The following is a 27,373-nucleotide window of genomic DNA, read 5'->3' as shown; positions in this document are numbered from 1 at the left end:
CAGGCAACAATATGAGCGAACAACAGACCCAAACCAGAATCACGATCCGTATGAGCCTGTTGAGAAGATGTCAGCACATTCTTAGGAGGTCATTGTCCCTTTCTTGAAAACTCATATTGTTGTCCTAAATGGAGGATCCAGTTCTGTACATCCTATAGCAATGGTAAATCAGTAATGCGACTGAGTCTAATGTACAAAGAAAACACATGCTAGTACGATATTTCACTTGACATTCTTGCTAGACTCTTACTGACATGGATAATTTTCAGATTTTTGACATGGATAATAATGAATGAAGGAAGTGGAGGGCCGATGTGTTCCTTAAAATAAATCCCACCTAACTTGTGGGTAATACATTTGGCGACCCTGCTATAACTGAAAACCTACGAAGCAGAAGAATAAGTGTTCGAGAATTTACGAAAAGTAATCCAGGCGTTGAACCCCTGGGAAAGCCAAGTGGGAGCCCTCTGCTGTTGAGGCAAGGTACTGCACTCGACATTACTGTTAGGGCGAGGACTGTAATGATTATTACAAATCTCTGTTGACACAGAGATTCCAAAGCAAGGAAGAGTGGCGTCGAAGGAGATGTGATCCGTGGTCACTTATAAAAACCCACCCGCACCTTGGAATAGGCATGCGAGAGCTAACTTTGTGCAATGTGCAGGGATGGAAACTAAGGCCTGCTTTCTGATGTATGTTCATTTAGGAAAGTGTTCTGAAACTAAAGTGCTCCTGTTGACTGACAGTGTTCCAGGTAAGCCTCTCTTCAGACAGTAAACTCTACAGTTCGCCAACAGCATGACTAGCCCCTGATAATTATCCACACACTTAAGATGACCATGGCATCTTCCGGAACCTATCCCTAAGCGCAGACATTAGTTTGTACACAAGACATCTTGCCTGCAAGCAATGTCTCCAAAGGAGTGTGTACAAGATCAATGCCTGTTTTTAAACTAGAGCATATAAAAATAGGTAATTTGAAAAGAACTGCCAAAGGTTTCAGACAGTTTTTAATACAACTTTACATATCACTCCTCTAAGAGATCATGCAGTATAACACATGTATAACAGGTGCCCAAATGTTAGTTTCATTACTGATGTTCAGTAAAGAACTGTCAGTCACATGTAAAAATCACAGCATGCTGGCTTTGAAGAATCTTTGTAAAGTTCGTTCACTTGTAAAATGAAACTGTTCAGTCCTTGATACTGTGCCCAGTAAATGCACTTTGGGCAAACACGATAAAATGTGGCACAATGAGAAGGGAGTGTCCCAGAATCATACAATTTGGTCAAAGGGAAAAAGTCATTCTGTGTCCAGCTTATCGATGGCTGGTGTGATCTGGGATGGTTTACAGCAGTGGCATTCTGTGCCAACCACTGAATAAGAAAAGGTGTCCCTTCTGCCAGAGCAATTCACAAGATGCTTCCCAGAAAGCAAGGTAACAAGGGCACCACCGAGTAATTGGAACCATGGTATATGCACAACTCTGTTAAAGTATGGCATGATGGAAACATTGCCATTAGGAGCCCTTCCCTGATAAAACATTGGTGAACAAAGCCTTTGCAGAATAATGGTCCTTACAGAGGCATCAGATCCAGAGAATCCTTTCATATTGAGAGTATGGTATCATGAGCAAAATGGAATAATGGGACCTTTGCTTCAAATTCAAACCCTGGCATAATACAAGCCTATTCTCCTTTAAAAAAATGTTGACTCTAGTGGAGCAATGTGCAAGGGGGTTCATTGATTTCAATGGGTGTGTCCTTTTAATGCCTGCTTTGAGCAGGCATTAAACATGACGCCACAAATGGTGCAATGAAATCTTGTATTTCATTGCACTCATGTTTGAGGGCCTCCTAACGATGGAATGCCCCCCTTGCATGCATTTTGCCTGGCACAGGCATAATGTGGCGCAGGGGTTGCAAAGTGATGCAATGTATGCATTGCGCCACTTTGTAAATATGGCGCGGCGATTTTTGCCTCATTCAGCCACATTAGCGTAAAAACAATCCTAATGTGGCGCCAGGAGGCGCAAGGGCCTTGTAAATCTGGCCCTATGTTTTTCTTTATCTTTGAACACGCCAAGGGACGGCGTATATTTTATTGTTCTGTCACCTGTATTTTGCTTACACCCCCTCTCCGCTCCTGCCTCGGTGTGGCTCCCCTCCCTGTCCAAGCAGGGTCACTTCCAAGCAGCATCTGGCCTTAAGTTGGTTATGACACTTTAGTATTTCTTTGAACTGGAAACCTTCTTTTGAGGCCTACTGTATAAACATAGCAGTGATTGTTTGTGTAGTCTTCATTAGTGGCACAGTGAAAGCACAGCCCATGCTGTCTACATGAACAAAAGTTGACTTATTGTCATTCACCACAGTCAAGGTGGATTTATTTTCAGATGTTTTGATTGTGGTGCACTGTTTAATCTTCTAAGATTCATTATTCTTTGTTGACAGTAGAAGATATTGGAAGTTAACCTTCAGAACCACATGGTGTTGCTGAACACTGTGCTCTCAGTGGTGCAACCTCTGTTCTCATTCCCTACACACAGAATGGTGGGTGTGCACCACAGATGGAAACGACCAGTTGCAGGAGGACGTTTCATATGAATTGCTGCTTAGTGCACTCAAGCAGCATGCAATACCACCTAGTTGTAGCCAATGCTGTGGTACAATTGGGTTTAGGATTTGAAGTACACTGCTCTCAAGGGCAGACCCTCTCTCTAGCAAACAGGTTCTAGAATACCAATTAACAGGGTCCTATTGGGACAGAAAACTTGGCCCTCAATGGTGAATTATATTGCTAAAATCATGGCCCCTGTGCAAGTGCTTTGCAAGGTAAGGAAGACTGTGTGCATTGGTGGTTGTTGCAGGCTATGTATGTCTTCATATCATGGAAATCAACAATAAAAACCAGCCATGGAGACCCTAAAACAAGCCAAAACAGCCACAAAACTGGCCCACACACACTGACCTATCAGACCGGCCCACCGGGCATTGCCTCATTGCCGCGAGGCCAGTACAACCCAGTCAATGTCACCAAAGAGGCTAATATTAACATCTGTCATTTATAGTACAAAGAGATGGTAAAAGTCATCAGGAAGAATTATATTAAAAATGTTATTTTAGCTTTAGACTAGGTAAAAAATATATATATATTCCTTTTCATAAGCACCAAGGAGCTTTAACCCTTCACGATAAGGGAGTCAGATATTTTAATTTCTGAAAAGTCTAACATTATGGGAACTTAAACCTCAAAATGTCTCTTTGAATGATAGAAGTTAGCGACAGTAATTCTAACCATGTATTTCTACTAAGCACCGGTGGCTCGAAGAGTGAGATTTAAAACTTAGGATTTAATGGTTTTGTGATGAATGGGGTCAAAAGCTTGGCTTTGGGTTTTTCTACCTTGACCATGACTTTTCCAGTGCTGCAGTGTAGCACGGGTCTTTTTACAGTGAAGATGATTTCATGCTTCAGAGTCAATAACCGTGTCGCTGCCGCACAACTATAGCCATCAAACACTGCAATGCAGATATGACCACCTCATTACTATCCCCACCCTGCAGTACTCTGCAGGTCACTGGCCACCGAAGGTGAAGAGAAGCAGGATGCAGGGCTACGGGGGCTCCCCATAATGGAGTAAGTTACTCAACTGCAGTACTTAATTTGAGCCGCACCAGCACTTTTTTCTGAACATGGGCTCTTATGATAGCCTGCCACATGGTGGCACTGTTTGTCTTATTTTTGTGCAAAAACACAACAGCTGTTGTTTACTATTTAAATAAACACTAAATGACTAATACATGTCACTTAGAACTATAGGGGCCTGATTTACTAGAAAATGGCAGAGGGTAGCACTGCACCACATTTGGCAGCATCATGCATCGTCATTTTCAAAACACAGGGATGCGTCGTATTTACTAGAATATGCAGCACCTTTGTGTTTCCCCCTGCAACGGCAATACATTTCCTGCCGTGCGCCAACGCAGCAACCCTTGCACCATAGTGCAAGGATGGCTGTGTTGAGGGGGAGATTGTTTTTGTGCAGGAAGGAACACCATCCTGCACAAAAACAATCTTAAGTGGTAATTTGCTCTTTCTATGTGTCCTGCAGAATGCAACACAAATAGAAAGACCAAAAAACAAATAGGAATTAAAGCATTTCTCCTCGTTGTGCCATGCTAACGCCAACCCTGGGTGGGCATTAGATTCTGGCGCTGCCTCAGGTTTATGAAAACTCATAAATCTGAGGCATCGGCAAAATGCAATGGGTGTTTCTGTGGAATGCCCACAGCAACACCCATTGCATGCCCCCTCCATGCAAAGTGCTGGGTTGAAGGGCCCGTGTTTAAAAGGTGGCGTTAAGCCACAAAAAGTGGCTTGACACCACCTTATAAATTCGGTGCAAGGCATAGCGTCAACAGAGCGTCATGAAAAGTGACGCTTCGGTGGAACTAGGGTCTCGTAAATGTGTCCCTAAGAATTGTTGCAAGGCATGTGCTAGTCCTTTTGAGTGTATCTTGAAAGTCTGAACAGCACTAGAGGGAGCAGAGGGTGGTGCAAGCTGAAGTAGACGCCTGACAAGGTGTGGGGCACTTCTTTTTTTTTTACAAATGACGCACTGCTCAAATGACATGACGTATGGATAGAGTGGGCTCTGGGTCCGCCCTTGCTCATTATTTGATGGCTTTGTTGTCTGACTGAGCTATCCTCTCTTGATTTGATGTCTTTCCTCCCTGCTTTTGTGTTTGTCCCACCGAGGAGCATTTCGGTAGTAATTGTTCTCATTGGATGATTTATGTCCTTCCACAACATACTCAGGGACTCCTATGTTTGGAGGTTCAGCATGTGTTTCTTGCTCTCCCACCTTTTCCTCTTTAAACCGCCCCCCAATCCACCCATATGCAGCCTTCCCCCAGCTGCTTGTTGCCCTAATCCCCTTCCCACTAGCATATTTATTTTTTATTTCCTTATTTATTTATTTGAGGGGCTGGCAGCTGCTAAATGCTGCAGGAATGCTCTGTTTCTTTTCAGAAGTTTGCATGCACTCATTTCTTCCTATTGTAATTTGCCATTCTAAAAGAGCCATCCACCGTGCTTGAACTGTAAATTAAAAGTGAATGCCATGCGCCATGATGCATGGACAAGCATGCGTCACGAAGCTCACGTGTGCATGCATCACAATGCATTCATGCACATCGGTGGCCATCCTAGAATGGGTTTACTTTACAGACAGTCCATTTTAAGCTTGCCATCCATCCTTTGGCATGCTTCTTGTGAATCTGTTGCACGTAGTATGCAGTACTTACGCTGATGGATGTACACATATATCATTGGTCGTGCAGGGAGACATCCCAAGTGGGACATTGCTCAACAGTACACAATAAGACAGCGCTGCCATACCTTGGAAAGTCCACTTGGAAGAACGGGCTTCGGAACATGCCAGCGGGGAAGACCACAGCGTTCTGACTGATGGAGTAGTAGGAATGGACGGATGACGGATCCACCTCCCAGCTGGTGTGCAGCAATGAGTAAGGAAGACAAGGAAATGTCAAAGTGAGAGCCAAACTTGAGGCATTCTCGCAGGGAGCTCCAATTGCAATATAGATAAATATGATTCTGCCCACACCATCAGTCAAACAGGGGAACCATGAATGTTGTTGGACTGAGTGGATCTTCAGCAAAAATCTGCCAGAAGCCTCGGAGGCAGCAAGGCCCAAGCTAGGACATTCAACACTCATCATGACTCTTGGGATGCCCCCAAGCTATGTTCCCTCTAAGTGGCTCGCATGGGCACACGCACACAGTGTCACGTTTCGCCTTAATGAACGCAAAACCAAGGAATCTCCTGCTGGTGGGAGAAGAGCTCTCCATGAGCTGTTAATCAAGGCAGAGTGAAGCCTGATATCTTTCCTCCTGAATGAGGACTATTCAGGATGTAATTCCTCCCTCTGCCCTCCCCCACACACCCCCACACCCTTCCACTACATTTCCTTGAAGAAAACCAAGTAGCTAACTGTTTTTGAAACTGAAACAACAGTCCCCATGGTTAAAACACTTAGCAGTGGGGAAATAAGAAACACGTTTGTCTGGGTACTACAATTTTTATAATAAAATAATCCCAAAAAACAAGCTGTTATATGTACATGCTTGTATTTGAAAGATGTTCCAAGTGCAAAAGCCCAGGGTTTTCCGAGAAAACAGTGGTCTGTTTAACCTGATTTAACTGGAGAGATAGACAAATGCAGAGCTGAAAATAAAAGTGAGAGGCTGAAAATAACTGTCATAAAATAATCTGCATCTCAGACATGCACTTCTAGAAGGACATTTCCCTACTTACATTCTCAAATTAAATGGACCATCTTTGTAAAAGATGTTGAGGTATGCAAAGATACCCAAGCACTCAAATATTATTCCAAAAGCAATTGTAAGTCCATAAAGTAAGGACTTGTAGATGATAAGTCCAATCAAGTGAGTTTTATTGGAACGTGAAAGATTCTGTGCTCTAGATTGCATATAACATCACCACAACAGTTGAAATGTGTTACCTTCTGTGAATTTTCAAGGCTAGAAGTATATAAATCTACTAATGGCAGTACCAGCTAAACTTTGGAAGCTGCACAGCTTTGACTGCTTGGAGAGACAGGGTCTCATTATTGACTTACCTTTTGTTATCTGGGAGCATGTGTACTTGGAAGACGGTCCTTAGCTTGCCCATCGTTCAACTTACCTAGACTATCCAATAACTCTTGGAAACACCAATTACACAGGCTCAGCCACAGGTTATTTTCCTTGATGAGTTTTACAAGTTTTCTTCATAATTTCAGACATGGAAGCTTTACAGTGAAACAACCTTTTGAAATTTGAAACTTCTAGCCTTGAAAAAGTAATGGATGGTGACAAAATATTTGTTGGCTGTTGTTCTCAAATATATGCAATTTGGAGCGTGGAATATTCCACATTTCAGTAAAACCTCCTTGATTTGACTTATCATCTACAAATCCTTACTCTATTGACATACAATTACTTTTGGAATACTATTTGAGGGCTTCGGTATCTTGGGTATCTTTGTATACTCTAGCATACATTGGACCTATAGGACCATTGTTGTTCGTGCCTTGGTAGTAGGGTGTGTGATACCTGTCAAACACTACCCTAATCAGCTGTGCTCTTTCATTACCTACATGCATGTTTGTTCAACGGGAGGGTGATTTATGTACCACTACTACCTTTCTGTATATGTATTAGAATTAATTTAAAAAAACCTTTACCTTTTAAATGTTTGGGGAAGTGTCCCTTCTAGTCTCACAAGAATATAGCATCATCTTTGCTAGTATTCCTCAGTTTCACACACAAACAAAAAATGTGTACACAAAAACAAGCCACTGCTGTACTACAAAAATTATTAGAGGGAACACAGCTTAGAAGTCCCTGAATTAAACATGAAATGGCATTTTAATGACAATTCAGTCAAGGTAGACATTAATGTGCAATCCACACGGCTGAGAGGCAGACATTAATGTACGATCCAAACGGCCCAGAGGCAGACATCAACGTACAATCCACACATCCCAGAGGCAGACATTAATGTACAATCCACAAGGCCCAGAGGCAGACATTAAAGTACAATCCACAAGGCCCAAAGGCAGACGTTAAAGTACAATCCACAAGGCACGGAGGCAGACATCAACGTACAATCCACACATCCCAGAGGCAGACATTAATGTACAATTCACATGGTCGAGAGGCAGACATTAATGTACAATCCACACATCCCAGAGGCAGACATTAATGTACAATCCACACACCCCAGAGGCAGATATTACTGTACAATCCACACTTTCCAGAGGCAGACATTCATGTACAATCCACACTTCCCAGAGGCAGACATTAGTGTACAATCTTAGCAACACAAAAGGATGATGGACGGAGTGCTGAACAATGCAAACACACACCCCCAGTCACAGATCTGGGTTTAATCCATCGTTCTTTTGCTCACCATGCCACCCCAGTTTGGACCCAGCCATTTGCAAATCAGTCTTGACCCTGTTTCTTATGGAACAGTCCAGCCCAAACTGCCAAGCCAGGTCCTCACTGGACCAGAAACAAGCATCCTGGAACCAGTTTCAGGGTTTCACCCTTCATCAGCCAGGCTAGCTTGAATCCAGTGGCACAGTGAGCAAGGGACCCAAAAGGATGAAGGACAGAAAACAGGTCCTAGGATGCTTGTTTTCTTTCCAGGGAGGACCTGGCCTGGCGGTTCGCACTGGACTGTTCCCACGAGGAACAGGGTCAAGACTGATTTGCATATTGCTGGGTCCAAACTGGGAACGATGGATTAAACCCAGATCTGGGACTTGGGGTGAGTGTTTGCATTGTTCAGCACTCCATCCATCATCCTTTTGTGTTGCTAAAGTTGCCCTAAGTGGGAAGGGTATGCCCAGACGTGGGTCCCGTGCTTACTGTGCCACTGGATTCAAACTAACCTGGCTGATGAAAGGTGAAACCCTGAAACCAGTCCCAGGATGATTGTTTTTGGTCCAGGGAGGACCTGGCCTGGTAGTTCGGGCTGGACTGTTCCCATGAGGAACAGGGTCAAGACTGATTTGCATATGGCTGGGTCCAAACTGGGGTGGCATGGTGAGCAAAAGAACAATGGATTAAACCCAGATCCGTGACTGGGGGTGAGTGTTTGCATTGTTCAGCACTTTGTCCATCATCCTTTTGTGTTGCTAAAGTTGTCCTAAGTGGGAAGGGTATGCCCAAATGTGGGTCCCTTGCTCACTGTGCCACTGGATTCAAGCTAGCCTGGCTGATGAAGGGTGAAACCCTGAAACTAGTCCCAGGATGCTTGTTTCTGGTCCAGGGAGGACCTGGTCTAGCAGTTCGGGCTGGACTGTTCCCATGAGGAACAGGGTTAAGACTGATTTGCATATGGCTGAGTCCAAACTGGGGTGGCATGGTGAGCAAAGGAATGATAGATTAAACCCAGATCTGTGAATGGGGGTGAGTGTTTGCATTGTTCAGCACTCCGTCCATCATCCTTTTGTGCTATTAATGTACAATCCACACATCCCAGAGGCAGACATTAATGGGCAATCCACAAATTCCCAGAGCCTGACATTAATGTACAATCCACACGTCGCAGAGGCAGACATTAATGTACAATCCACACATCCAAGAGGCAGACATTCATTTACAATCCACACAATTCAGAGGCAGACATTAATGTATAATACACACGTCTGAGAGGCAGACATTAATGTACAATCCACATGGCCCAGAGGCAGATATTAATTTACAATTCACACGTCCAAGAGGCAGACGTTAATGTACAATCCACTCGGCCCAGAGGCAGACATTAATGTACAATCCACATGTCCAAGAGGTAGACATTAATGTACAATCCACACGTCCAAGAGGTAGACATTAATGTACAATCCACACATCTCAGAGGCAGACATTAAGGTACAATCCACGCAGCCCAGAGGCAGACATTAATGTACAATCCACACGTCCCCGAGGAATATAATCCGCACAGTTCAGAGGCAGGCATTAATGTACAATCCACAAGGCTGAGAGGTAGACATTAATGTACAATCCGCACATCCCAGTGGCAGACATTAATGTACACTCCACAGGTCCCATAGGCAGACATTAATGTACAATCCACACGTCCCAGAGGCAGACATTAATTTACAATCCACACATCCAAGAGGCAGACATTAATGTAGAATTCACACAGTTCAGAGGCAGACATTAATGTATAATACACACGTCTCAGAGGCAGACATTAATGTACAATCCACACATCCAAGAGGCAGACATTAGTTTATAATTCACACAGTTCAGAGGCAGACATTAATGTACAATCCACACATCCAAGAGGCAGACATTAATGTATAATCCACACAGTTCAGAGGCAGACATTAATGTATAATACACACGTCTCAGAGGCAGATTTAATGTACAATCCACATGGCCCAGAGTCAGATATTAATTTGCAATTCACACGTCCAAGAGGCAGACATTAATGTACAATCCACACAGCCCAGAGGCAGACATTAATGTACAATCCACACAGCCCAGAGGCAGACATTGATGTACAATCCACACATCCCAGAGGCAGACATTAATGTACAATCCACAGATCCCAGAGGCAGACATTAATGTACAATCCACATAGCCACGAGACAGACTTCAATGTACAATCCACACAGCCCGGAGGCAGACATTAATGTACAATCCACACGTCCCTGAGGAATATAATCCGCACAGTTCAGAGGCAGACATTAATGTACAATCCACAAGGCTGAGAGGTACACATTAATGTTCAATCCACACTGCACAGAGGCAGACATTAATGTACAATTCACATGCTCGAGGGGCAGACATTGATGAACAATCCACTCATCCCAGAGGCAGACATTAATGTACAATTCACACGTCCCCGAGGGATATAATCCGCACAGTTCAGAGGCAGACATTAATGTACAATCCACAGGTCCCATAGGAAGACATTAATGCACAATCCACACATCCCAGAGGCAGACATTAATGCACAATCCACACATCCCAGAGGCAGACATTAATGTACAACCCACACAGCCCAGAGGCAGTCTATGGTAAACAGAGTTGCTTGAAGGTCAATGGAATGTGACTTCGTTGCATTCCACCAGGATCTGAGTCATGGAATTCTGATGACAATGTTATGACATAATTTGTAACTGGAAGCTGTGCTGGACAGGATTGCTGGGATGTTCTGCCTCGAGCTTACATTAATGAAGTTCCTGTTGGAATTACCCGAGTCTGCTACTCATTTCTGAAGATCCAAGGAACCCTCTTTCCAACACAGACATAAATGTAGAATCCACACAGCCCGGAGACAGGTATTAATGTACATTGCATTCATCCCAAGGGCATGCATTAATGTAGAGTTCACAGAGCCCAGGAGCATGGAATAATTCAACACATTCAGCAGAAGCACACTTTGATGTACAACCCGCCTTCAGCAGAAGCACACTTTGATGTACAACCCGCCTTCAGCAGAAGCACACTTTGATGTACAACCCGCATTCAGCAGAAGCACACTTTGATGTACAACCCGCATTCAGCAGAAGCATGCATTGATGTACAACCCACATTCAGCAGAAGCACACTTTGATGTGCAACCCGCCTTCAGCAGAAGCACACTTTGATGTACAACCCGTATTCAGCAGAAGCACGCATTGATGTACAACCCGCATTCAGCAGAAGCACGCATTGATGTACAACCCACATTCAGCAGAAGCACACTTTGATGTACAACCCGCCTTCAGCAGAAGCACACTTTGATGTACAACCCGTATTCAGCAGAAGCATGCATTGATGTACAACCCGCCTTCAGCAGAAGCACACTTTGATGTGCAACCCGCCTTCAGCAGAAGCACACTTTGATGTACAACCCGTATTCAGCAGAAGCATGCATTGATGTACAACCCGCATTCAGCAGAAGCACACTTTGATGTGCAACCCGCCTTCAGCAGAAGCACACTTTGATGTACAACCCGCATTCAGCAGAAGCACGCTTTGATGTACAACCTGCATTCAGCAGAAGCATGCATTGATGTACAACCCGCCTTCAGCAGAAGCACACTTTGATGTGCAACCCGCCTTCAGCAGAAGCACACTTTGATGTACAACCCGCCTTCAGCAGAAGCACACTTTGATGTGCAACCCGCCTTCAGCAGAAGCACACTTTGATGTACAACCCGTATTCAGCAGAAGCAGGCATTGATTCACAACCCACATTTTGCAGAAGCACGCATTGATGTACAACTCACACAGCACAAGACAGTGGGGCAACCTGCATGATGACAACCCAGGACAGCGTAGCAACCTGCAACAAGCTCTAAGAAGCCACAGCAGTTGGAGACGTTTAATGTGCACTGCTAACAGGAGATAATACCGGGCTTTGGAATATAGCACAGAGCAGCTGACTCAACAGAACAATTTAGAATTGTCTAGTCAGCATAACATAACATAACATAGCATAACATAACATAGCACAGCATTTAATAACACAGCATAATATAACATAACATAGCACAGAGTAATATAACATAACATAACATAGCACAGCATAACATAACATAGCATAACATAACATAGCATAGCATAACATAACATAACATAGCACAGCATAACATAACATAGCACAGCATAGCACAGCATAACATAACATAACATAGCATAGCATAGCATAACATAACATAGCACAGCATAATATAATATAACATAACATAACATAGCGCAGCATAACATAATATAACATAACGTAACATAACACAGCGCAGCATACCATACCATACCATACAAAACCATAACATAGCATGGCAAGGACTAATTTAACAACCCAGATGTGAACAGCATAAGATAATGTCATTTTAGATGTTGAGAAATGGAACTATTTATTCTTCCGCAAATGAGAATGTTCTGCCACCCTCTGAACGTCAGTGGCAAGATTGCCCACTAAATACATACTTGTCGTGTCCATGAGGATCAAGGGTTCCGAAGAGAGCACTCTCCCTGGGGGCCTTCAGCTGCACCACGTTCTGGAAGAAGGAGTCCTCGCCAAGATGCAGCTGAGGACAAGGAGAAAACTCAGAGTGAGGTGAGGAGGCAAGGGTGGCGCAGAGGGAGGGCCCCGGACTGAGGCGCAGTGAGGGGGGCGGGGGCAAGGGGGGCGCCGGGGGAGGACCCCAGGCTGAGGCGCAGTGAGGGGGCAGGGGCAAGGGGGGCGCCGGGGGAGGACCCCAGGCTGAGGCGCAGTGAGGGGGGCGGGGGCAAGGGGGGCACCAGGGGAGGACCCCAGGCTGAGGCGCATTGAGGGGGCGGGGGCAACAAACTCAGGCATCGGGTGCATTACAAGACAGAGGCTCTTATTAGGAAGTCTCTCCTCTTACACAGTGGTTGCTAGAAAACTCCAGGATAATCGGATTCTAAGGCTGAGTCGACATCGGTGCTGTAACTACCAGACTTGTTAGTTCTTTGTGCATCTGGACTAAATCCCTAAAGATGACTAAAAAGGGAGGGACAGCACAGGGGATCCCTTCCAGCATGCCATGGACTGTAACACATTCAGTACACAGCACACAGTTAAATATGTAAACTAAAACATTACATATACAAGCAAAGAACCAGCAAACAAAAGACTTAAACCACTTAACTTTTGAAGAAACAAAGAGGCTGAACTAGCTGTTATTGGGCCTTTTCTATACCTATTTTATTATTGGTTGTGTTTTCTAATTTCCTGCTTTACCTCGAAATGCATTATGGTACATGTAGTCTGTTGAAAGAGTAAGAAAAGAGATTGCATAATAATCACCTCTTTGTCTTTAATGCATTCAGGGCTAGGAGAGTCTGGACATGCAAGGATCAACATTCCCCAGAGGCCTACAGTGCCCACATGTGTGCCAGAAGCCTCCAGCGCTGGAGCTGAGCCCAGAGACAAGTGCCTGTTACTCCCTGTGTCCAGTGTCACACAGCCCAGCCGGAGGAAGCCATGGCTCTGTGGGTACCAGCTTCAGAGCTGTTTGTTACGGTGTATGTCTCGTTCCCAGTAACACTGCTCATTCAGTGATCTGCTGGGAAGATGTAAGTGTAATTAGAAAGCACTGTACTCTGTAACCAACTGCATGCTGCAAAATGCACGAAGGGAGCGAACAACGTTTAAAGACTGACAGTCCACCAAATCATACTAAGGGGTATATTACCGAGCCCCTGGGGCCACTGGAGCATCACTTTTTGTGACGCGCGGGTGGTGCTGTCCACTGCGCCGTATTTACAAGGCAGCGGTACGCCACTTTTTGTGGCTTAATGCCGCCTTGTAAATACGGCCCCTTCACCTGCAGCACTTTGCGTAGAAGGTGCGTGTAATGGGTGTTGCTGTGCGCCACAGCGTCATCCACTGCATTTTGATGCTGTGCCAGATTTACAAGAAATCGTAAATCTGTGGCAGTGCCAAAATCTGACACCACCACAGGGGTGACGGTACTGTGGTCCAATGAGAAGAAATGCCTTTATTTCTCCTTGTTTTTTGCTCGCCCTGTTTTTGTGCAGGCAGGTGTCCTTTCCTGCACAAAAACCATCTCCCCCTCAAGGCAGCCATTCTTGCACTATGGCACAAGGGTGACTGCATTGACACTCTGCAGCCAATTTAGCACCAGTGCAGGGGAAACATAGGGGTGCACAGTATTTTTGTAAATACGGCGCATCCCTGCGTTTCATAATTGACGCAGCGCATCGCTGGCAATTTTGGTGCAGCGCTACACCAGTTATTTGTAAATATGCCCCTAAGTGTACAACAGTAATCTCTGAAGCCTTGTCAATCCCTGAAGCCTTGTCGATGCCACTGGGAGATGCACCGTCCTTCTCCCTGGGCACCCTTTCTCAGACTGTGCATGCCCTATCCAGGTGCAGTGTTTCATCAGCTAACTGAGCCAGTGACAAGTGGTACTTGTGTATGCGTGGCAGGGAGTGTCCTGGTGCCTGCGGCCAAGGTTCGGGGGTCCACTGCCCCTCATTTACACTCACCTGGCGATACTCACGCTCCAGTAACTCATCATCCATGATCCACAAAGGATAGCCAATCTTCACAACAATAGACTGGAGCTTGGGAAGGAAAGGTGTGACAACAATTATTTTAAGAAAAGAGAGGCAATGCATACTACAGCTTTAAACAGTGCTGGCAAAGCCAATAGGTCTGGCATTGGCCATCAGCCTTATGGCAAGTCTTGTTTTTTCATGGTTTTTGCAAAGCTTTATTGTTCTGGAATATGCCCTGTTCAAACCTTTAAAAAAATTGGGTAAAGGCAAAAATAGTTATTTTTGTTTCTAAAAAGTACACATTACCTTAGTAATCCCTGGTATGGAAGAGAACTACTTTGTGTGTGGATGCGCTCTTTGTGAAAGGGCAGCGTGCCATTAGTCATAGAAAGGTTAGCCAATGGCTGCCCCTAGATGCATGCCAGAGTGGGAGTAATGGATGAGGTCTAACTGAAATCCTATTAGTACCTATGTTATACATACTTAAAAAAAAAAGACAGGCAGCAAGGAAGAAAGGCAGGAATGAAAAAAGAAGGAAAGAAAGTTAGATTGAAGGAAAGAAAGAAAGCAAAAAATGAAAAATGAAAGAAGGCAAAAGGGAAAGAAAGAAGGGACAAAATAAGTAAAAAAGACAGAAGAGATGGCAAAAAATAAAGAAATAAGAAATAGAAAGGAAAAAACAAAGAAAGGTAAGAAAGGGGAACAATGCAAAAAAAGAAAGAAGGAAAGAAAGAGGGCAAATAAGGAAAGAAACAAGGAAAGAAAAAAGGAAAGAAGGAAAAAGAAAGAAGGGCAGAAGACATCAAATTATGGGCTAAGGAAAGAAAGAATGCAAAAAAGAAGGAAGGAAAGAAAGACAGCACAAAAGAAAGAAGTAGGGAAAGAAAGAAGGAGAGAAGGCAAAAAAGAAAGGAAAGAAGTAAAGAAAGATAGTAAGGAAGAAAGAATGTATAAAAGAAAGTAGGAAAGAATGAAGGAAAAAAGGAAAGAATGAAGGGAAGGAAGGCAAAAAGTAAGGAAAGAACGAAAGAATGAAAGAAAAAGAAAGAAAAAAGAACAAGAAAGAAAGGAAGGAAGGAAGGAACGAAAGGAAGAAAGAAAGGATAGAATGTGGGTTCACAGCATAACATACTGGATACTAAAAACCAAATCACACTCCGCCTATGCTTAAATAAAAGTGTCTTGGGAGAGGCTGAGTAAAGAACCATTGCTGAAAAGGAGCCCAGGAATAGAACCTGTGATGTGGAAGTGACAGCCTTCAGAAATCCAACCAAGAGCCGCTTCCAAAGGATTTTGCAAGCGCACTGGGAGGAAAGAGGAACTGATGAAGCTGGGAAGTGCCCAGTGCTCTCAAGAAGAGCTGGAGGAAAGAATCCAGAAAGGCAACGCTAAAGTAATCATAAAGTAAAAACAAACACGCTGGCACTGGAGGGAACAACCTTGTTGCGGGTGTGCGGACTGCAGGCACGCGGAGTGCAGTTAGCCAGTGGCTGAAGTGGGCTGGCCCGCTGCCTCATGCTGTGTGCTGGAGTGGGTGGAAACAGAATGTGACTGACACAAGAACAGACCAATGGATGAAGAGAGATGGCTGAGAGCCCCTTTGAGTGAGAAAATTAAAACTATTTTAGTAAAAGTAAAAGGTGTTGGCTAACGTTAGGCCTAAATATCGTATGGAGAAAGCAGGCATTTTAGAAGGCCTGCAGCGAAAACCTAAATCGCAGTTCGTTTAGGGGAAAGCAGGAGAGAAACCGTGCTGTCTAGCTGGAGATAAAATCCTGTCTGTCCCTGCTGTCATCTTATGGGCAGTGGCCAATGTGTTGGTGTGTCTGTAGTGCTCAGTGCCAAGAAGCCATTTGTGCAGTTAAAGCTTTTTATAAGGCAGATCACCATGAATGTGAGGAGATCTGGCCTGACAGCCGGAGCTGTTGACTTTGGAATTGGGAAGCCAGGCCCAAGCCTTGGCATTGACTCAATATGTCACATAAATGGCCAAAGTGTTCCTAAAAGCCAGGTTATTATTTCAATCTATTTCACTCAGACTAAGACTAAGCGACCGGCTTGTCTGTGTCCCGGAAAACAGCCTTGCTGGAGTCTTGAAAAGCTGAAATATATAATATATTATGTCTAGTGAAGCCTCATTCCCACCATTAACAACTGCTTTCATTTCATAACTTCTCCCAATTCCAACGGCCGATGTTCCAACAGAAATACTGAAATGTAATGTAATGTAAGGTGGATTTGTAGAGCGCTGCTTGTCACCCGCGAGGGTATCCAGGCACTGAAGAGGAGTAAACATCCGGAACCTTGTTTTGCTCCTTTCAAAACGCCCAACTCTCTAAACTTTAATCAATGTGTAGCATCTATACTCTTTGAGCCCAAATGCAAGCTTTTAATTTTTGCAATAAAGGTTTCAAAATTCATATCTATGGCTCAAGTGGGCACAACAAATCCCCAGACACGTTCACCAGGGCCTTCTTAGTATCCATTGTGAGTGACATATGTGCAAGGACTGCCCCCCCTGGAACTGATCAAGACCTCATCTTGCATTGTTAGGGCCAGTGCTTTTTCACAACCCCATTGGATCCTTTGTGATAGTTTCTTTGGTGCATTTGCCCAACCTGGTGGCCCAAACTGTTATAAAAACTTTGTTTCAAAATGAATTAATGAAATTGGTCTGATAATGGTACTGATAATTTCCTTGTGAGTTTTTTATTACTGTATTTTACTCTGAAATCTCACAAGGTTTTGGAAATGATACCTAAGTCCCAACATCATAATAAGCAAACCAGAGAACACATTCTGGAGGACTTTAATGTGAACCAAAATTTCCAAATCTCAGAAGTCTCACATGAGCTGTCAGGGTGATAAAGCTAGCATTCATTTGGTACCCTAGTGCACATACCAGTCAGCTATTTGTAAGGCTGTGGTGTTTTACAAGTGCTCTCACATTTACAGGGCCAGCTTTAGCGCTGGTGAGGCTTGGTGCGACAATCTTTCTTGGCGCTACAATGACCTCTTTCTCCATGGCTTCCCTCACTACCACCCTCCAAAGGTGCCTATAATCCCTCCATAGCACCACCCTCACATCATCATCATCATTACTTTATTCGGTACAAAGAGACCATAAAAGACAGACCACCCTCACATGTATTTAATTTCTTTTCTAGCGCTACTCATAGCAATGTAGGGCGTCAGAACACTCTACACCGTATATTCATAATACAGAAACATTGAATCATACATGTGTAGATCAGTGTATAGAAAATGCTACAAAAGTCAAAGGGAACTACAAGGTGTAGGAATCACGCCGTCCGCAGTAGCAGATAGGATATTTTAAGAGCCCTTGGTCTGGAGAAGCACAAACCCATGATTTATAACATAACACAATCTTTAGAGTTGACTTGACTAATAAGAAATTATTTCTACCAAAACAAACTCTTCTTAGCAACCTTAATATAACTAAAGACTGCCCTAAACACATAAGGTTCTACACCTATGCCTTGCAATTTGCATGCAGTTCCTTGATGTACGTTCGTAGTGCACTGTGCTGTAATCTAATAATTATAAGTTATAAACTGTAAGTAACAAAAAGATCTCTGTGACAGAAGCAGTAACCCACTGAGCTAGCTACATTAAGATACAACTCTGTGATATGGATGTGACACTTGCTTTGCAGCAGGCACATTAACCCTCTGTGCTACTTTATGGGAAGTAAAAACTGCACCTAGACAAAAACTCAGATTTTCAGATCTCCAGCAGCTACTTTAATCACCAGCATTATCTTGACATTTTTATTACTGCCTGAAAATTACTGGGCACCAAAGGAACTCTTCAGCAGGTGCTTTTAAGCCCATAAGATATTTCACCCCACCCCTTACTTAGGAGGATGGCCCTGACGCAGAGGGAGCGGTCACGCCTCCCTACATCCAGCCCAGCATATTTATCATCGTTCTGTAATGTGGCACAACTGTCTAAAGGGCTGTGGTGTTTTATATGTCCTCACATGTTTAACATTCATGGCACATCCATTTCTAAGCCTGTGGTGTTTTACAGGCACTCACATGTGTAACATTCATGTTTAACATGTCACATCCTTTTCTAAGGCTCTGGTGTTCTATAGATGCTTGCATGTTTAACTTTCATGTTTAACATGTCCCATCCATTTCAAAGGCTGAAGTGTTCTATGGGTGCTCGCATGTTTAACATGTCACATCTATTTCAAAGGCTGTGGTGTTCTATAGGTGCTCACATGTTTAACATTCATGTTTAGCATGTCACATTCATTTCTAAGGCTGTGCTGTTTTACAGGTCCTCTCACGGTTAACATTCATGTTTAACATGTCACGTCCATTTCTAATGCTGTGGTGTTCTCTAGGTGCTCGCATGTTTAAAATGTCACATCCATTTCTAAGGCTGTGGTGTTTAACAGGTCCTCTCACGGTTAACATTCATGTTTAACATGTCACATCCATTTCTAAGGCTGTGGTGTTCTATAGGTGCTCGCATGTTTAACATTCATGTTTAACATGTCACACCCATTTCTAAGGCTGTGGTGTTCTATAGGTGCTCGCATGTTTAATATTCATGTCACATCCATTTCTAAAGCTGTGGTGTTCTATGGGTGCTCATATGTTTAACGTACCACACCATGTCTAAGGTTGTGGTGTTCTGTGGGTGGTCACACGTTTAACAGTCATATTTAACATGTCACAACCATTTCTAAAGCTGTGGTGTTCTATATGTGTTCGTATGTTTAACATTCATGGCACAACTGTTTCTAAGGCTGTGGTGTTCTATAGGTGCTCGCATGTTTAACATTCATGTTTAACATGTCACATCCATTTCTAAGACTGTGGTGTTCTCTAGGTGCTCTCATGTTTAATATTCATGTTCAACATGTCACATCCATTTCCAAGGCTGTGGTGTTCTCTAGGTGCTCGCATGTTTAACATTCATATTTAACATGTCACATCCACTTCTAATGCCATAGTGTTCTATGGGTGCCCTCACATTTCACATTCATGTTTAACACGTCACATTTATTTCTAAGGCTGTGGTGTTCTATAGGGGCTCGCACGTTTAACATTCATGTTTAACATGTCACCTCCATTTATAAGGCTGCGGTGTTCTATAGGTGCTCGTATGTTTAACATTCATGTTTAACATCTTACATTCATTTCTAAGGCTGTGGTGTTCTATAGGTGCTCGCACATTTAAAATTCATGTTTAACATGTCACATCCATTTCTAAGGCTCTGGTGTTCTATAAGTGCTCGCACGTTAAACACTCATGTTTAATATGACACAACCATTTCTAAGGCTTTGGTGTTCTATAGGTGCTCACATGTATAATAGTCATGTTTAACATGTCACATCCATTTCAAAGGCTGTGGTGTTCTATAGGTGCTTGCATGTTTAATATTCATGTCACATCCATTTCTAAAGCTGTGGTAATCTATGGGTACTCGTATGTTTAACATACCACACCATGTCTAAGGCTGTGGTGTTCTGTGGGTGGTCGCATGTTTAACATTCATATTTAACATGTCACAAGCATTTCTAAAGCTGTGGTGTTCTATAGGTGTTCGTATGTTTAACATTCATAGCACAACTGTTTGTAAGGCTGTGGTGTTCTATAGGTGCTTGCATGTTTAACTTTCATGTTTAACATGTCACATCCAGTTCTAAGAATGTGGTGTTCTCTAGGTGCTCGCATGTTTAACATTCATGTTTAACATGTCACATCCATTTCTAAGGCTGTGGTATTCAATCGGTGCTCGCATGTTTAACATTCATATTTAACATGTCACATCCATGTCTACGGCTGAGGTGTTCTATAGGGGCTTGCATGTTTAACATTCATATTTAACATGTCCCATCCACTTCTAAGGCTGTGGTGTTCTATGGGTGCTCACACATTTAACATTCATGTTTAACACGTCACATTTATTTCTAAGGCTGTGGTGTTCTATAGGGGCTCGCATGTTTAACATTTATGTTTAACATGGCACAACCATTTCTAAAGCTGTGGTGTTCTATAGGTATTCGTATGTTTAACATTCATGGCACAACTGTTTGTAAGGCTGTGGTGTTCTATAGGTGCTTGCATGTTTAACATTCATGTTTAACATGTCACATCCATTTCTAAGCCTGCGAGGTTCTATAGGGGCTCGCACGTTTAACATTCATGTTTAACATGTCACCTCCATTTATAAGGCTGCGGTGTTCTATAGGTGCTCGCATGTTTAACATTCATGTTTAACATCTTACATTCATTTCTAAGGCTGTGGTGTTCTATAGGTGCTCGCATATTTAAAATTCATGTTTAACATGTCACATCCATTTCTAAGGCTCTGGTGTTCTATAAGTGCTTGCACGTTAAACACTCATGTTTAATATGACACAACCATTTCTAAGGCTGTGGTGTTCTATAGGTGCTCGCATGTATAATAGTCATGTTTAACATGTCACATCCATTTCAAAGGCTGTGGTGTTCTATAGGTGCTTGCATGTTTAATATTCATGTCACATCCATTTCTAAAGCTGTGGTAATCTATGGGTGCTCGTATGTTTAACATACCACACCATGTCTAAGGCTGTGGTGTTCCGTGGGTGGTCGCATGTTTAACATTCATATTTAACATGTCACAAGCATTTCTAAAGCTGTGGTGTTCTATAGGTGTTCGTATGTTTAACATTCATAGCACAACTGTTTGTAAGGCTGTGGTGTTCTATAGGTGCTTGCATGTTTAACTTTCATGTTTAACATGTCACATCCAGTTCTAAGAATGTGGTGTTCTCTAGGTGCTTGCATGTTTAACCTTCATGTTTAACATGTCACATCCATTTCTAAGGCTGTGGTGTTCAATCGGTGCTCGCATGTTTAACATTCATATTTAACATGTCACATCCATGTCTAAGCCTGAGGTGTTCTATAGGGGCTTGCATGTTTAACATTCATATTTAACATGTCCCATCCACTTCTAAGGCTGTGGTGTTCTATGGGTGCTCACACATTTAACATTCATGTTTAACACGTCACATTTATTTCTAAGGCTGTGGTGTTCTATAGGGGCTCGCATGTTTAACATTTATGTTTAACATGGCACAACCATTTCTAAAGCTGTGGTGTTCTATAGGTATTCGTATGTTTAACATTCATGGCACAACTGTTTGTAAGGCTGTGGTGTTCTATAGGTGCTTGCATGTTTAACATTCATGTTTAACATGTCACATCCATTTCTAAGCCTGCGAGGTTCTATAGGTGCTCGCATGTTTAACATTCATGTTTAATACGGCACTTGACTCTTTCTGGTTTCTAACTGCTCCTGAGTGTATTTTAGAATAAGGGTATGTTTGGGTGTTTTTTATGGTTTTACTCACTTTTTGTTTAGCATTTCTGTGGCTTTCTTCATCCATCCACTTCAGCTGGTCGAGTCTTTTGTCTAAAGCATCCTTGACCTCGGCAAACATAGCCTCCGCCTATGGATTCAAAGACAGATTGAAAACTTTAAAAGAGAGGTGGTTTGAGCCTTGTGACTTTCTATGCAGGTGGGAGAAAGAAGGTGCTTCATTAAAAAAAAAAAAAGACTTTGCTGAATGTACCTAATGCTGAATCCCAAGGCTGACAAATCTTTATTCCACCTCTCACCTCTTTCTTACAGCTCCCTACCCTCCCAGTCTCTTCATCTCACTCTTTCCATCAAGGGTTCCTCCATTGTAACTCTTTTCCTATCTCTCACGTCCTCATTTTGTCACCTTTTTGCCTTATTCTCTGCTGTACTGAGTCAAACTCAGACACCAAAGCACACTGTGTGCAAGCACTGCAAATACAAATTAAGCACTGGGTAATCAGTTACACTTGGCATCCCTCTTCCCCAGGATGTAGCACATTCAACGAAAAAGATGAATCAGTATTATTTGTGGCTATCTGCTATCTCCTCTGTTTTCACATAAGGTGACTGAGTCACATTGACTGTCAGTGGAGACTGCCTTCCAGGAGGTGAAACATTTGAAACAACCAAGGAGTAAAAGACAGTGGCGGCTGGTGTCCTTTAAAGATGGTGAGATGTAATGTTTGGCTCAGACTCCGGGTGGGGATCCTGACTCCTTCTTGGGGGGTTGGAGGAGTTCTTTCTCACTCTCCTGCACTCACCTTTACTTAACTGTGACACACTCAGTATCACTCGTTCTCACTCAGTCCCATTCTTTCTCGTTCATTCTGACCCAATCCTTCTGACTGAGGGCCTGATTTAGAGTTTTGGTGGATGGGTTACCCCTTCACAAACATGATGGATATCCCTTCTGCTGCATTATGATTCCCATGGGATATAATGGGATCGAAAAATGGAGGGCATATCCATGGCGTTTGTGAGGGAGTAACCCCGTCCGCCAAACTCTAAATCAGGCCCTTAGTTTCACTCTGTTTCTTTCCAACTGGCTCTGATTCATTCAGTCTCTCTCTCTCTCTGGCTCTCTCTCTCTCTCTTTCTCTCACTTTGTCTCATTCAGTTTCGCACAGTCTGACTCACTCAGTCTTACTCTTATTTACACAGTCTGACTCACCCTCACTCTGGCTCATTAAGACTCATTCAGTCTCACTCTATCACTCTCACTCATTCTCAGTCAGTTTCACTCATTCTCAGTCAGTCTCACTCAACATCACTCATTCTCAATCTGTCAGTGTCACCAGGGCCAGCTTAAGCGATGGTAGCACCCTGTGCAACAGTATTTTTTGGCACCCCCCCATGACCACCTCCTTGGATGCACTCACTACCACCCGGCAAATGTGCCCCTCATCTCTCCATAGCTCCCCTTTCACATACATTCATTTGTTTTAAAGCGTGTGTTAAGGCCGGCTTTACTAATCCACCCAGGTAAAATAGAGTGATGTTCTTTGCAGCAGGCATATTAACCCTCTATGCTACTTTATGGTAAGACAAAGCTGCAGCCAGACAAAACTCCCATCTGTCTCCCTAGCAGGAACATTAATCACAAGTGGTATCTTGACATTTTAATTGTTTCCTGAAGGTTGAGTGCACAAGGAACTTTTCAGCAGCTGCTTTTAAATTGCAAGTTTTGTAAGTTGTTGCTAAACACAGCCCCCCCCCTGAGGTCAGTGCCTCCCAATCCAGGTCAGCACCCGGTGCGCCCGCACCACTGGCACTGCCCTAAAGCTGGCCCTTAGTGTCACTCTGACTCACCTAGATGCATTCATTGTCATTCAGGCCCACTCATTCTCAACCACTCATTCTCACTGTCTTACTCAGTCCCACTCATTCTCACTCAGTCAATCTCACTCTGATTTACTTAGTCTCACTCAGATTCACACTGACTCAGTCAGTCACTCTGACTGTTGTTATGACTCAATGTCACTATCACTCAGTACCAATCATTCTAACTCACTTAGACTCTCACTTAATCTCATTGTGAGTCACTCGCACACAGTAACACTCAGATACACTCAATATCATTCTCCCTCACTCACTCACTCTCATTCATTCTCACTATTACTCACTCTTTCTATCACTCATTCTCACTCACTCCCACTCCTTCACTGATTCGCTCACTTTTGTTTACAAAGACACACATAAACACAACTAGACACACTTGTTTACACATTCACACACTCTTCTCACAGACACAAACTCTCACCCATATGCTCACAACATTTAAAAAAATCTCTACTTACTTTGCTGCCTGAGCTGGTTTAGTTTGGACTCCGGCTGTTCTATTTACCACTAGGGCTGCCCCCAGCTCCTTCACACTTCAACAAGCACTGGAGCATAAAAATGAAACCTCAACCCTGCACAGTTGCATATACCAGGTTTAATTCTCTTCTGTTTCACTTCTCCTTTGCTAAATCTGTGATGAATTGGGAAAGGGTGGGTGACAGATTGGCATGTAGCCCCAGACACTGCAGTGTGTAAACCTGCAGTGCCCATGGGCACCTTTGTCAGTGACACATTAGCAGGGCACAGATGGGGGAGGCACTGAAGCATGCCAGGGATGGGATTTAACCAGCCCTGGATAATCTCTCTGATGGCTGGTGCAGGTGCCTTCAAGTGCCCTCGCCAGCCACTGGACACTGTCACGAGCTGCCTCAGGCCTGTGTTGGACCCAAAGTAGATTTGTACTTTTTTATTATACCAACAGTGAATAATAACTTGTTATTCACTGTTGATATAACAAATGTGGGCCAGGAAACAATGAAGGTGTAGCCCTCCACCTTGAGGTGTGTATAGCAAGTGGTTGGCAGCAATGCCAGGCCTCTGGCGAGGCCCTGCCCAGCCCTCCTGCAGGTGGCCTTGGGCAGGGTGCGACAAAGGATTGGTCGCAGTGCCTGGCTGGTTCGCCAACTGCCCGGGATAAATATCACTACTGTGGCGCACAGCCAAAGGGATGCAAAGCAGCCAACCCTCCGTTGCCTAGGTTGGTTCAATAATTCTTACCATCTTACTTGGTACACTCTGCTCTCTTCCTTACCACTTCTTGCCCAAGAGAACACAGATAATCTGTTTCAAGGTGCACCTCTAAGCCCAGCACTGATGATGCGCACTTAGGGCCTGGTTTAAAGTTTGGCGGATGGGTTACTCTGTCACAAACGTGACGGATATCCCGTCCACCGCATTACGACTTCCACAGGATATAATAGGATCTTATGTGATGGGGTAACCCGCCCGCCAAACTCTAATCAGGCACTCTATTGTTTAAGAAGGTCTTACCACTTTCTTCGTTTCTGGCGAGAAGGTCTCCTTGATAAACATGGCCCCCAGGACCGGCTCAAAAAACCTGCTGGTGTCACTGATGCACTTCTTCCAGCGAGGGACCACTTCCTGCAAATACACAAACACACTTTGTGTATGAAGGAGCAGCAAAGGTGCACATCAAAGGAGCATGAATAATAAAACTGTGTTTAAATGGGCTCAACTATTTCTTAATGAATTTAATGCTGCATGTGAGCCTCCTGAATGATAAAATAAAATGTTGTAGCATAACATTTGCTCGTCTGTCCGGCTGAATTTGTTTTGTTTCATCACAGAGGAGTCTCAACACATTCTTAGAGTGGGAACCTCAGGATACAGGCTCCAGCTTACAGACTGTGCTTAGTGAGGAGATGCTCAGATACCCCCTGCTTATTCAGACAGCATGAGGGAGAGCACGTTTCATGCGTATTCACCAAGGAAGGAACTTTTAAACTTATTTTGAACTGTAAATGCTGACATTCCAGAAATTCAAAAAGGAATGCTATTTATTAAGTCTGCCAGGTAATTTGGCCACAAAACTTGAGTAAATTCAATGTAGCCTAGATTTTTACCTAATAATACTTTGTAGCATTTCCCAGAAACATTTCCATTGATTTCACGCATAGCAAAGATCATGCCTCTTTGAATAAAAGACGATTCACCTGATTAACTTAAACTCAGCTTGTATGAGTTAATTTTCTGCTCGCATTCCTAATATCTTGCTCTGAAAACCTGCTCCTGGAAATTGTCAGGCTAGTTAGCACAGAAGACAGAGGGACCGTCTCCGAGTGTTGTAGTAAATCCGATGCGGCTGGTAAGCCCTGTTTGCCGTCCCATGGGAATTATAAGGTCTACGAGTTCAGGGCCTGATTTAGATATTGGCGGATGAGTTACTCCGTAACAAGGGTGACAGATATCCCGTCCGCCGAAACCTCAATACCATAGGATATAATGGGGTTTAGGTTCCGCCAACAGGATATCCGTCACTGCTGGGCCGGCTTTAGGGCAGTGCGAGCGGTGCGGTCGCCGCTTCGGGTGCTGACCTGGATTGTGGGGGGGGCTGACCTCGGGGGGTGCTGTGTTTAGAAATGACTTACTAAACTTGCGATTTAAAAGCATCTGGTCAAATGTTCCTTGTGCATCCAGCCTTCAGGAAACAATTCAAATGTCAAGATACCTCTTTGCAGGTGCTTTAAACAAAATTTATGTATGTGAAAGCGGGGCTATGGTGAGACGAGGGGCACATTTGCCAAGGGTAGTGAGTGAATCCGAGGAGGTGGTCATATGGTGTGGGGGCGACAGGAAAGACTCGCTCAGGGCGCCTGTATCACTGCTGTGGCGGGGTAACTCATCTGCCAAGATTTAAATCAGACCTGGACCTTGTACACACCACCCAGAGATTACAACCTGCTTTCTCAGTGCACTTCTGGGGAAGTGTAAGAAATTACCAGGCAAATGGCTGACTGTGCTGGTACTTTCTCATTCATAGGAGGGCTCTCTGGATCCTCCTTGAAATCAGCGTTAACTCTGCTCCCTGGAGTAACTGGTACCCCTAGTATTGGTAACTCGCTGGGGCCAGACTTAATAGGAAAGAAGTTCAGCGCACTCCTAATAGGGTTCAGACTGCTCACTGAAGACAACACTGAACAGTCATTTGGTGATTCGCAAAACTGCTGCATAAAAGGCACTAAAATGGCCTGTGAATCCAAAGAATGAATTTGCAATACGGTAGGGCGAATGCTGAGGGCAGTCTGCACATTGTGATGTTGTCATCACTTACGCGTTACATGTGCAAACCGTATGTAGGGTGAATGCTGAGGGCAAGGATATGCAGCGTGCACATTGTGATACTCTGACACCCTCCATGTGCCAGCTGCACACGAAGGCAAGGATACAAAGTGTGCACCTTGTGATGTTGTGATAACTTACACCCTCCAGGGCTAAAGCTGGGGGCAAGGAAACGCAGTAGTGTTGTGATTCCTTACCCCCTGCATGTGCACGTTAGAGGCAGGGTGAATGTCAATTGCAAGGATACTCATTGTG

The 27,373-nt window shown here is 43.8% G+C and overlaps 1 protein-coding gene across 4 annotated transcripts in view; it reads right to left on the bottom strand.

Moving 5' to 3' along the window:
• Window positions 1–27,373, bottom strand: part of LOC138303562 (kell blood group glycoprotein-like) — a 265,259-nt gene that overhangs the window by 27,842 nt on the left and 210,044 nt on the right. For all 4 annotated transcript variants that reach the window (XM_069242815.1, XM_069242817.1, XM_069242818.1 and 1 more), the window contains 5 exons: window positions 25,310–25,420; window positions 21,969–22,067; window positions 14,575–14,652; window positions 12,523–12,623; window positions 5,404–5,514 (listed from right to left, as the gene is read on the bottom strand). In XM_069242815.1, the coding sequence (XP_069098916.1) occupies window positions 5,404–5,514; window positions 12,523–12,623; window positions 14,575–14,652; window positions 21,969–22,067; window positions 25,310–25,420 (500 nt within the window). The remainder of the gene's footprint in view (window positions 1–5,403; window positions 5,515–12,522; window positions 12,624–14,574; window positions 14,653–21,968; window positions 22,068–25,309; window positions 25,421–27,373) is intronic.

The sequence above is a fragment of the Pleurodeles waltl genome, chromosome 7 (genome assembly GCF_031143425.1).
Source record: "Pleurodeles waltl isolate 20211129_DDA chromosome 7, aPleWal1.hap1.20221129, whole genome shotgun sequence".
Taxonomy (NCBI): Eukaryota; Metazoa; Chordata; class Amphibia; order Caudata; family Salamandridae; genus Pleurodeles; species Pleurodeles waltl.
Note: the sequence above shows the minus strand (reverse complement) of the source record. Positions and strands in the feature narration are given on the sequence as shown.